This window comes from Drosophila eugracilis, unplaced genomic scaffold (genome assembly GCF_018153835.1).
Source record: "Drosophila eugracilis isolate 14026-0451.02 unplaced genomic scaffold, ASM1815383v1 contig_1765, whole genome shotgun sequence".
Lineage (NCBI taxonomy): Eukaryota > Metazoa > Arthropoda > Insecta > Diptera > Drosophilidae > Drosophila > Drosophila eugracilis.
Genome location: NW_024572605.1, coordinates 4,622,042 through 4,635,112, shown reverse-complemented (window position 1 = coordinate 4,635,112; position 13,071 = coordinate 4,622,042). Strand labels below are relative to the sequence as shown.

General features: G+C 42.8%; 1 protein-coding gene across 2 annotated transcripts in view; it reads right to left on the bottom strand.

Annotated features, from left to right (window-relative positions):
* Positions 1–13,071, bottom strand: part of LOC108113412 (alpha-protein kinase 1) — a 69,270-nt gene that overhangs the window by 7,167 nt on the left and 49,032 nt on the right. For both annotated transcript variants that reach the window (XM_017223969.2, XM_017223977.2), the window contains exon 3: positions 604–1,057. In XM_017223969.2, the coding sequence (XP_017079458.1) occupies positions 604–1,057 (454 nt within the window). The remainder of the gene's footprint in view (positions 1–603; positions 1,058–13,071) is intronic.

Below are 13,071 nucleotides of genomic sequence, written 5' to 3'. Positions count from 1 at the left end.
AGTCACACAAAATGTTGTCATTAGTTTTTGTTGCAAAACTCTTTGCCGAATTAGTGGCGGGAATGGGGGAGAGGGTTGGGCTTTTGGATTGCCTGCCAGCCAGCACTAATTGCCAGTTTACTTTGGCCCCGGTCTGGGTTTTTCGGGGATAAATGACTGTGTATGTGTGTGTGTCGGTGCGGAATTCAAGGATGGAAACTCGTTGTGCAAGGAAGTCTTAGATAAATTATAGAAAATTAGTCTGTGGGAATTAGAGCGTTAAATGTGAATGCAGCCAAACAATGATGCCCGTAAATTGTCGAGAAACAACTAAGCGTTCGTTCGTTCTATTTTATTTTAGAATTGGAAAAGTTGAGAGTTTTTAATATAGATTATTAATGCACCGCCTGCTTTTGAGTTGGATTTCAAAGATTATCAAAATTGTAAAAAAATGTTAACAATATTTTATAACCCAAAAAAGGAAGTCGTTTTCCCAAAACTGAAAGATCAGATCAGGGTTACCAATCCCTAAATATAAGTAAGTTTTAAAGACAGTTTCCATCCCTAAAAGACGACCATTTCTCATAGCTTTTACTGCTTTTTTGGCTTTCGATATGTACTCACTAGTTCCGTTCAGATGGGCCGCAAACGCCTTGGCCTGGGCCTGTTCCTCCCGTCGCAGCCGCATGACCTCTGCTGCCTGCTCCTCCGCCTCGCCCTCGCCTTCCCCCTCGTTCTCGTCCTCCTCGCCGTCGATCTGCATGGGCAATGGGAGTGGCATGGGCAGGGGCGGCGAGGAGTGCTGGTTGGCCAGGGAAGCGGCCTTGGCCGCCAAATTCTTATAGAATTCCAGCTCCTTGACGTGATCTTTGCTATCGAAGGGGGAATGGGAATGGGAGTGTGAGTGGGGCGGTGGCGAGAGGAGGGCATGGCCATCCGTGATCTCCATTTCATCGTCGTTATTGTTGCTCCGACTGCTGTGATGGGGATGATGGTGGTGGTGATGGTGCAGGGAGTGGGCGTGGCTGCTGCTGCTGGGCGAATGGATTTTGTGGCAGCTGATTTCCTTGTCGAAGTCCTGAAAGTTGAGAGAGAAAAATCATTAAAAAATTGCTGAAGATGAAGGATTTTCTGGTAAAACTATTTCCACTTCAGCTGAGCAACTGCCGAGATTATTTCCCTCTTATTTGTAAATAATTTAATTTCCATTTGATTATCATTTAAGATCCACTTAATGCATATGAACCACAGCCTTCCTCTGACTAAATTCAATTATATTTTTGCAATTAATGCCGTGTCAATTGTCCCGCAGAAATCCATACCCAAAAGCTAATGACGAGTCCTGAATCCCCGTTCATTGTTTGCTGATTGGATTATATATTTAAGCGATGGCATTTTCGGACTCGTATTACATTCCATTTGTGTCAGTCGAGAGAGGCGGCACTCAGCGTGTTAATAAGTTAATTTAATTTTGGTTGTAATTGTCAGCGCACATTTATTGTTTGGCATTTTGATCTGCCATTGCGGATGAGCTGGCCAATTTATGCAAATTTAATTGGTTGCAATTGTTGCGACTCAGCACGGGGGCAATAAAAGGGGGTATCAATATTTGTTTGATTAGCCATTTAAATGGGCAAGCCTCTCAATTTGCCTCTTTAAATTTCGTTTTTCAAAAGGAAGTTTAAGGAATGAGCAAATAGCCAGCTCTGGAAAGGTATCCAGGGAAAATGGGTGGATAGGTAAACCAATATAATTATTGGCAATTAATGCTGGCGACGCCAAATGCGCTTAGAGTGGGAGGTTTTTTTAGAGGGTAACGGGGCGGACCATTAATGCCAGGACAAACCAAGCAGGACCCTTCTTGGCGACGTGGCGGAGCTTCAATTAAATTTTATTTGCATAGGAAATTAACATAATTGTAGTGCAAAATACAGACCCAAAAAAAAGTAAAAAAGAGAAGGAAAAAGGGAAAATCGAAAAAAGGAAAGACCAAAAGAAAAGCAATAAACGTGACAGAAACGAAGGTAAAGTGTTAAAAAAAAAATATTTATGCAAATAAATAGAAATGTTTGGTGGGTGTTGCAAGTGCGGCAATTAAATGGTATTCCTGCTGTTCGAACATTAAGGACCTTATCGGCCAAATGAGAAAGAACTAACCATAAATCTGTCAATCATCTAACTAACTAACACTAAGAGAGTGGACATTAATTAAAGCACTTGATAAAATTCACTGCAACGTGCTGCAAATTCATTAAAAATTGACATTTATTGGCGCCGTCAGCAGCACAACAGCAACTACTTAAACAGTGGCCGGGCATAAAAAACGCTGAGAGGAGAGAAGGTCCTGCCAGGACGAGCCAAGTTAATGTCATTGAACAGCAAATCGAACTAAATTTATGACACGCCGAGAACGAGAGTGTATGGAAAAGGAAAAAGAAACTCGGCAACGTTAATGTCCTGCGAGTGTCCCCGTGTGCATGTGACTGTGTGTGTGCATGTCCTTTATGCAAACAGGCGGCAAACAGACGTCCGCTGACAGCCACTATGGCCCACACATACACTCTCTGACTCACACACACACACAGATAGTGCAGGAGTCCACTGATGTGCAATGAATTAACTTTTCAACATATTTACTCACGCTCAATTGAAAGGACTTCGGTGTGACTGTGTGTGTGAGAGGGAGAGAGGGAGTATCCCTACGGCTACGGCTACATTGCCGCTAAAAGTTGAAGAACAAAAAGTGGCCACCATAATGAGCCGCTGACGCTGTCGCCCGGCTTTTGTTCCCCAGCGATTCTATTTTTGTAGCCTCGCAAATGAGCGGAAATTAAAAACTGATTTAGCATTGGCAAGCAAAAGGGAATCCTAAAATAATACAGGGACGGTGGAAACAAGGTTTTTTCATTCAATAGTTCAATGCTGAAACAGGCTCGATTAAAGGTTATATTCTAAGGATTAAGCAAAGAAGTTTATTCAACGTGGTAGGAAATTTGTCCACCAAATAGATTTCCTAAAAACTAACTGGCTTTTATGGAGACTTATTTTAGAAAGAAAGGCTGATTATCATATATATAAGAATATTAAAAAATAAAGCATACAAGTAAATTTCGTTGTAATTTAACATTTATTGTTATAGACATATTCATTTTTAACAACGTATTTTAATCCTTAGATTTTTGGGCATTTTAACATTCGAAGGGAGAACAAAGGTAGCCATTTCATTTGCCAAAAAAAAAAATAGGTAAAAAATATATATAGCTCCTTCCTCTGAACAGTCGGCGCAATCGTATCTACTCAGATTCGGACAGTGAAGCCCACTTAAAGCCACCCAACACAATCGGCTGGGCATCAACGTTTTCCCTTCGGCTGTTTTATATGCTGTTTTTGTTGCCCCACCGTCAAATGAAAATAAGTCAAAAAAATAGAAAATGAATTGAATTATTGCAAAGAGCAAGAGATGCTCGTTGTTATGGGGTAGGGGTTGGGTGGGTTGGTTGGGAAAAGCGGCAGATGGGGTTGGGGTTGGGCAGCGGGCACTTGACAGCCTCGAATGTGATAAGCAAAAGCCCGGCGCGAAATGGAAAACGCGATGGCAGCCTTTGCTTTTCTTCTTATTATGCTCCTCTGCAGCTCTCTCCCTCTTCGAGTGAGCACCGCTCCAATGTGGCCTTCTCTTTCTCCAGCATTCGTCCTGTCTCTTTTGCTGTCTGTGTTTTTTATGTAGCGTGCTTTTGAGCGCGACGCGAAATTATAATTCACACATGTGACCAACCAAAGGGGGAGAGCGAGTGAGTGGGTGGTGGTGGTGGGTGCTCGGCCATTTGCCTGTGGGTGAGCTTGGGTGGTGGACAGTAAAAAAATGCAATTGCCAAAAAGTAGCCGGCAAAAAGAAAGCGAAAACGAGGAGCAAGTCGACGTCGCCGAACGGTTGCGTTGCTTGTTTGCTTTAATTGCAAATGGCATTTTTTCCCGGGGAACGAGAATGGGAATATGGATACGAGGATACAAGGATGAGGATGTGGAAGTGGAAGTGGCGGACATACACGTTACAAGCTGACCAGCTCCACCATCACCCCATCAACACAGGGAGCCTGGCTCATAAATTGTCGAAAAATATTTGACTTGTTCTATTTTTGGTCACCCCAGGCCCAGGCCAGCAAAAAGCGCCTGCTGTGGCCAGCAATATGCTTCGGCAGCACCAGCACCCCTTCCCCCTTTTTGGAAAACATTTATGAGTGGGCGAAAGGGTTGTCAAAAGAGGTGGAGGGGTGCTGAATTGGGGCCTTGCACTTTTGCATATTTAATGCTTTGTTTAATGCAAATGCACATAATTTCATCACTGTGTATGTGTGTGTGGAAGAGTGTGTGTAGTTTTCTTTCATGCCTTCCTTTTTTGCCGAGATGCGAAAATATTTTTCAATTAATATTTATGTTGCTTTATGTGCCTGAATTGATAATTTCCCCATTGGTGACTCGAAAACGAAGCCGAATTGTTTGCTAAAACTGCTTGGGAGTTGCGGTTGCCAGTGCGATGATGAATTTCTGTATCGACAGTTGTTGCATGGGAAAAATGGGTACATAACCTGTGTGCTTCTTACAAAAGTGAGACCATTTTTTAAGATATCGTGGGGTATACACATCTTGGGTCTTTGCTATTGCATTGGGATCTTTAATATACAAGTTTAAAATTACTTACTATAGATTTATGTATTGTTAAACTTAAGTTACGATGACGTTTCCTATAAAAAACCTATAATTTGTTATTTCTGTAACATCCTTCCAGAAGTGCAAATATTATTGCATACTTTTAGACACTTGTTAGTAATAGTAATCTTATATAAATCCATTTAAACTACCATTTGTTCTTCATTGTTTTCCATTAGGTTCTAATAAAAGGATTAATGACAATGCCAGAGATCAGAATAACGTTTGCATTTCCGTTTCAATGGCTATTTATTTTTTAGCTCTTTTAAAAACCAGCCCCATCAATCGCCCCATCAGGTCTCTAAACAAAAATAGAAGAGCCCATCAACGAGGCGATTTCTTGCGCAATTTCGCCGGAAAACACATGCAGTGTCGATAAAGGTATAAGCTGCACCTGCAGGCGGGAAGCCCAGCTTGCACCAACCACCCACTTGGCTACAAACAAAAGCTCCACGCTGCAGACATTGCAACTTCGGCGAGAATTCAACTGCTTCTGTATATATGTATCTATGTATATGTATCATATACCGGCACGTGGTCATGTATCGGCTATATCGGTCCGAATGTATATATATATATATATATAAGTCGGTGGATGTGGGCTTTCCATATATGGACAGAGCGCAGCTGACAGTCGCATGGCGAATGAGGGAAAGAAAACAAAAACGAAACAAAACAACAGCGAAGCACAAAAACCAAAACAAAAATGTGTAAAAAATGATGAACGATGGTGGGGAGGTCCGAAATGGAAAATGGAGCAAAACAAAAAGTGGAAAAATTCAGAAGGGTGTGCGGCATGGCATCGGGGGTAGATTCAGGCTGGTCCAGGTCCTGGTCCATCAGCAGCAGAAGCAACAGCAACAGCAGCAACATCAATGGGCGCGCCACTCAATCAACCCCACTTGGGTGAAAGTGGGTGGCCGATGGGTGGGTGTGCGGCTCTGCTTGACAACAATGAAGGCCAAGCATTGTCCAGGGCTCCGGGGACCACTCACCCAAGCAACCTCCCAACCCCCAACCCGAAGGATTTTCTGTGTTCGAGCCTGTCCCAATTTTTTTACGTTTTTCCGTTTACTCCATTTTTTCCACTTTTTTGTGTGCCTTTAATTTTGCTTTCGTCTCTCTCTCTCTTTTCTCTCTCTCCTCATTTTTCGTTGGGCGATTTTTTTACGGCCGCCTGCTACAACTTTCTGACTGCTTGGTCGCTGGTCAGCCGCAGTTATTCTTTGGGGGCGCCGATTCCTGGACATTTGGGGGCGAATTTCTGCAGCGGTCACTGGTCAACGCTCTGGTCAAATAAATGCAATTGTACGGGTGTACATATTATTCTCCCGTTCTACGGCAAACGGGAAAATCACCCACTCCTTTTGAGTGGACCGAGCATAAATCCTGAGCCCCTCAGACTTGCAACCTGGCAACCCAACCACCACCTACCACCCCCCAATAAAATAATAACCCAACCCAACACTACCCCCACTCTCTGGAGTAAAAAGCTTCGCACTTTTGCTTGCTTTTCACTTTTGGCGGCACACTTCTTTTTTTTTGGCCATTTCTTCTCGCCCAAAAATAAAAAGTAAAAGTTGTGCCACCACCACCACCCACCGCACCCACATTTATTCTTGGCCATCGACTTTGGCTGGTCAGCAAGTGGATGGGTGGGTGGCTTGGTTGGTGCTGGGTGTTTTTTGGGTGGCTTGGTGTCTGTCGCGGCATTTATTGCCGCAATGTAGCCCCGGGGAGTTGATTCGCTTGCCTCTCCGCTGCTCATTTGCATCAAAATTTTTAATTGGAATTGGCGCTAGAGATGGACATTGTTCAGGGGGGCTATATAGGGTTAAGAGTTAAGGCTTAGCCTGGCCAACAATTGCAGGGCCAAGTTGGAAAGCAATTATTTATCATCTCGCTTTGGTGGCATAAATAGATTTTTCATTTATGATGGAACTGGAAGGGTTAGGGTCAATACAAAACGCTGAATGAGAAGCCACAAAAGTCGTTAGTAATTGGCAATTATTGGTTATTTACCCTTACATTCTTACTTCAGAATAATTATTCTTACTATCTTTTGGATTACCTGGAAATGTCAAAGAAAAATGTAGATTTGCATTGCATCAAAAAATCCCTGTGTGCTTTTTCGAATTCACCTGATGCCATTGCATTGTCACCTTTAAAAGCGAATGAATCCCCAAGAGCTGTACGTTTGGGCCTCGATTTCGGCCATTTCATGCACCCTTCCAGCCATTTTTCTGCACCCATTGTCCTGCGCCTGTTGCCGTGCTTTCTGCTGTTTTTAACCAGTTTTTCTTTTTAACGCATACAATTGTTTTGTTGACTTTTTTAGTTTTGTTGCGTTTTTTTGGCAAGCGATTTTCCAGCTACCATTTTCGAATGCTCCATCGCATCTCGTTGGCCACTGTATTGTTTGCTGTTTGTCTGCCGCTGTCTCCTTCTTATTGGCCGTGTGCCTCTGTTATTCTTATTTTTAGGCAACCGTCGAGAAAACACACAAAAGTTTGCCGTTTTTGTGCCACTTTTTTCGTGGCATCCACATGTGTGCGAGCGAGTGCTAACGCTTTTCCTCTACATTTCTCATTCGCTGCTGCGTTTCCATCAAGAAAACGAAAAAGTAACATTTTTGCGGGCCTCGCTGATTGGTTGCACCCTCCGCTCGTCTCGGAGCTTTTCCTGTTACCCCCTGACTCAGTTTTTCCCTCCCAGTTTTCCCCCACTTTCCCCCCCCATCGCTGCAGGAACAACAAATTTTTTGTTTTAGCCGTAGACCAACACACCCGTTTTATTGTCTCTGCGATATTGGTAGGTGGCTGGGTGGGTAGTTACTCTTGGGGCGGGGGTGGCTGGGTGTTGCCATTTCAGCTACTCAACGGAAGCATCTTTGTGTATGTATATATCCAGCGATAAGAACTTTCATTGTGAGGTGACTAAGTGCGTAATATGAGACTGCAAATGAGTACTACAGACTATGGGTAGATATTTGAAAGAAGATTCAGTTTTGTTAACTAACTAAGGCAAGCGGTTGAAGGATATCTTTTTAAGGTAATCGTTGAGGTTTTCAGGTTGTACTTTACCTCATAGTAAGTTACCTACAAAAACCCAACCAATTTTCTTAAAATTGTTGCAACTCATGCAAAAGTTAATTACTTTACGCTGGCATATTTTCACCATGTCGCCGGCTACTTGAACATGCCACACTTTCGTTGGCTTTGCTCCTGGAACACTTTGGAATTAATATTCGTATTTTCAATTACCACTGACACTTGTCTATGGCAGCCGAGCCCAAAGGGGGCCTTCCCCTCTACATCCCTATCCATATACCTATACCAATCCCGATCCCAATGCCACCCCCCTCAAAGGAGGAAGCCTACCAGCATTTCTGTTGTTGTCATGGACAACACACACGCCCTATACCAATCCCCCATCGCATTTTGCTAGTCCAATGCGGAATGTAAAATGTCATTACCGCTGACATAAATGAATAGCTGCATTCATTGCATTTGGCAGCAGCGCCCAGAAAGAAAGAGACGGCATACACATATACAAGGAGAAAGAGAAGGAACGATACCTGGCTGGCTGCCTTGGCTTCCATCTTAGATTGTTGTAATGGCCGCATTAGCGTTAATTAAAGCCAAGTTAGTCGTGTATATGCATAAGTTGGACATGAATGAACTGCCCGGTCTGTGACAACTGAAAGGAATGTTATCGATGGCACTGCAAATGGGTGAGCTTAAGTAAAGGGTTTTACAAGGATAAGCTATTGTTTCGCTAAATAGGTAAGGATATGCTCATTGGTTTATAAAGTATTGAGGTTTTGTGAAATTTCAATTCAGTTTTGATTTTTGTCTGAATTCTTTAACTAAAAACCAAAACTTTCTCATACTTTTCTTTCTATCTTAATATTAAGTTTCATGCTATAACATTTTTCGAATTAATAGATTAGTGTAAAAACAACGAATATTCACTTATAATTTTATAATAACTTTTTCCATAAACCCTATTACTTTGTTGATTATAGTTTTTGATGAAGCCAAAGTAAAGACCAAAAAATTAACCCCATTCAAGTGGAAAATGAGCAAGCAACTGGCTAGCTAGCCAGGCACATCTTTTGGTCCCCCCCTTTAACCCGTTTAGGTGCCCCCTTAACCCGTCTTTTCGGAGAGTTGCTATTTGACTGGAACCAGCAGCATATGGAATATGGGCAGCCTGGCTAACGTGCAACTCATATAACATTTCTAATTAAAATTTTGTGCAGAGCTACCGCCTAAGCCCCCATCGGAAGAAAGGTTATTAACATATTTGCCATAACTAGGGGGCGTTATATGTATGTTCTCATGCATATATATGTGTGTATGTGTGAATGTTTGCTATTTGTCCAAGCTGTTGGCCATTAGTTTGGCATGCAATCGGGCAACTTGTCCGAAAAAGTGAGTTCGAAATCGGTTGGGTCATTAGGGGAGAGGCGACATGTATGCATGCATGGGTGCCTAAGTAGCTACGCTGTCTTCATTAAAAATTGTGCACCGCCATACCCTTCATTTGCCAGCAGCCCTAACGATACAGTGAACAAAATAGTATAAACAAAAAGTTAAGATGTCACAAAAACTTAAAGAAATTTTTAGATTGATTGATGTAACTATCTTAAATACAAAACAATATCAGAATTAAAAAGACCTGAGTATTCAAGCAAGTAAGCTAGCACGTTTAACTTAGTTTAAGCTTAAGTTTATTAATGTCTGGTGGTATATTTGTGGATATAAGTTGTAGATATTTCCCTCAGTGCACTTCTAGAAGTTGCAGTGGGTTCGCTTCTCACTCTCTACCTCAAAGGGCAACAACAAATCGGGCTTCATTCCTAATTTAAATGCAAATGAGATTCATTTGACGACGACGACGTCGTCCAGGCTGCAGCCATGGCCCTGCTTGGGTGACCCCACCTTACTCACACACACACACCACCCACCCACTTGGTCAATGCCACACACACACATACCACCTTGCACAGACAGCGGGGCAGACACATGAGTCTACCGAGCTTTCTCCTTCTCCAAGAGGGGTCCCTGTACTCCGGGCCATGGGCTTTCTCCATACCAGCGAGTGTGTTTTCTTTCGGGTGGGCATCTACATTTATGCAAGTAGCTTAAATGGCTACAAAATGCGTTGCTTTGGCGAGATTTGTAGCATACATTAGGGCCGTGTTGCAGTGTTGCAGGTGGCAGTGTGTTGCATGTTGCTGATGCCGTTGCTGGTGTGCAGTGGCCAATGCTGCCTACGCTTAGGCGCAACCTTAAGCTCAACAATGGCGGCTCTTCCGTTACCTCCTCCTCCACCACCCATTCGACGGTGTCTGGACCGCAAATGTAATCAGGTTGGAAATATGCCGTGCCTTTTTGGATTTCTTGATTAGTCAGTGGGCAGTGTGAGCTTTTTGAGCTGCTAATTTGAGGGAAAATCCTGAGAAACACCTTGAGAAGATTTTAGCAGTCCAATCAGGCCGTTATCTAAGTAAATATTTCCCCAGTCGCCTTTGTATATAGCCAGGGAAAAACTTATTACTCATGCGCCACGTTGCACTGAGCACCAATCAATATGCAGGCTATCAAATATTTAAACTAAAACTACAAAATAACAAAAATGGCTACGAAAATTTAACTCATGCGAGTGCAACGGAGATAGCGAACCGAACCGAGAGTGAGATAGTCTACGTCCCGACAAAGGGATTTTAATTGAGTGCAATGGCATGTGAGCGATATGTGCAGTAGGAAAATTCAGAGCGAGACAGCCGATAAGGGAGACAAAGACGAAATCCAAGCAATACTAACCAATATAACCCACCCATTCACATTCGACTATCTGTATATGTGTGAGTATCCCAGTGTGAGTGTGTGCGTGTGGTCAAAATGCATTTTCAAGTTATGAATACACATATATCCTGTTGATTTTTGAAATTATCAAGTCTTAAAACCCACACACGCACACACAGACACACATAAAGAGAAGCAGATTGTTGGTAAAGTGGGTGGCGTAGTGGGCGCCAATTTCTCTGGCCTGTGTTTGTGGCCGTTTTTTGCATGAATTATTAAATGCTGTGTAATTTATTTGATTGTGATTGTGCTGCCTATGACTGTGTGTGTGTGTGTGTGTCTACTGCCTGCACTCGTAGTGGTCCGTATTTATTGCACTTAACTGTTTGGGGTTACGTGTAACAAGGCCTCTCTCTCTCCCTCCCCCCCGATTTGTTGAAATCTTATGCATTTGTCATGAATTTGAAATATTTTCGGTTGGCTTGGCTCGTTTCCTCTCCTTCACAGTGTTTCCCTTTGTATGTTTGTGTGTGTGTGTTTGTGGACTTCAAGGATGGCAGGAGTTTGTCTGCGTTGATGGAGCCACGCATCACCCAAGGTCCACCCATTCATCCTACTACCCCTGGCTAACTGCATCAACTATTTGTCCATACACATTTGGGTTTTAAGTTATTTCTGCTGCTGCAATTTATTGATCAATATTTTAGCCTAGGCGTTGGTCATTAGTTAGTCTGGTCAGGACATCAAGAAGCACTTAGAGCGAGACAGAGACAGAGAGAGAGAGAGAAAGATAAAGTCGAGAAGGACAAAAACTGTATATATGTGCGCATACAGAAAGTGCGTAAGATACCATGGAAAGTCTCCTCTGTGATTGCAGCTTATAACCCTTTCGAATATTCAGGCCCCGGGAAGAACTTCTTGCGGTCAAAACAGACTGTCCAGGCAGTTAAATCAATATTTTAATAAGTGCTCTATCGATTTTGTGGCTTTCAGCTTTCAGCTTTCAGCTCTTTTCACACCACTGAACAACTGAATGATTATAATAGATGTTAAGAATAATAAAGTTAGCCACTAATCGAAAGATGAGGGTGCAACAGGAAAGTTTCTTTATTTCACTGCATAATTTTAGGGTAGCTTTTCTTTAAGTAAATCCCTTTAACTTAACTTAACATCTACCATAATTTGATATATATGTTCTATCGACTCCTTTATCAAACGTCAACTCATTGCCTTTTGCAGTCTTAACAACTCTTTTCACACCATAACACTTTGAGGATATTTGTGCGAAATGTATCCACCTGGGAAGCCAAAGCCAAAGTTTGCAAACAATTACACCTGCATATCCTTCGCGCTATCCTTATCCCGAACACAATCTAATTAACTGTCATTGTGTTAAAAAGACGCCAAACTGGCAACCGAAAACTCGTCCCCGCCCCTTTTCTGTGGCCTGCCAGTTGAACAATGACAGCCGCCCAATCCTCCTTCCACCTCCTGTTCGCAGTAGTTTGCGTGTCAAGTTGGCTCCTTTTTAGCCCTCCTCAACCTTCTATACACTCCTCATTCCCGGTCACGTCATCCGTTGCGCTAATACTAATGCGTTCGCAATAACAAAGGTTGCACATGCCTGCTCCACCAACACCCAAAGTTGCCGAGTTGTTGGCAACTAATCAATAGAGCAAAATTTACGTTTAATTAAAAATGTCTGCGTGTGTATACCGGGGCAGGTGGCAAAACAAAATTCAGGCAGGAGAGCCTATGCTGGTTAGGTCTTGGTATCGTGACATTAGCCCAACTGTCAGTGGGATAATTGCCTGGCTTAATGTGCAATTAGTTGCTAGCTAAGTTTAAAACAAGGTGATTTAGTAGTGGCTAGAAAATATCTAAATTGGAAAAGCTTTCAAGTAAAGATTCATAATATTTTGTTAATTATTTTTTAAAGTGGTTTTAAATCAATGTAAGGCAGTCCTTTATCTAAGTCATGTACTTCTAAGGGAAAGCCAAAACCTTATCGAATTGACCACCCTCGAGAAGGAGACCTTTTCACCTCGCCACTTCATCTCGAATTCACACGAGCCATTATAATTTATCGGCATTGAAATACTTTACATAAGGCCCGCCCCCGGGCTAGCCGTTTCGAAGATGAGTCCGAACGATGCCGAATGTAATTAGAAATCCTCAGCAAACATACATATGTAAAGCTTCTGCTCCTTCGTCCTGTGAATCTGTATGAGTATTAGTGCGGTGGTTAGGGTGGGTGGTGGTGACTGTGCTGCTGCAGTTGGTTTGATGTGCAAAATGAAGACATTTGAATTTGCGGTTCGGGCTTGAGTACCGTAGGCTATAGATTTTCTTAGGACACACGCTCATACATACAGGTGTTTTCGGGCTGGTTGGGAGTTGCGGGTGTGAGTTATATAATGCACCCACCCACCAAAACACACATACCATCACCTGCTTTTGGCCTTTGTCTGCCCGCTGGCCATGCAAGTGGGCGGTTGGGCGCCTTCTCAATATAAACTGCCTTCAACATTTAATTAGTGTGTTTTCGCACACAAGGCCCAGACATCTGTGT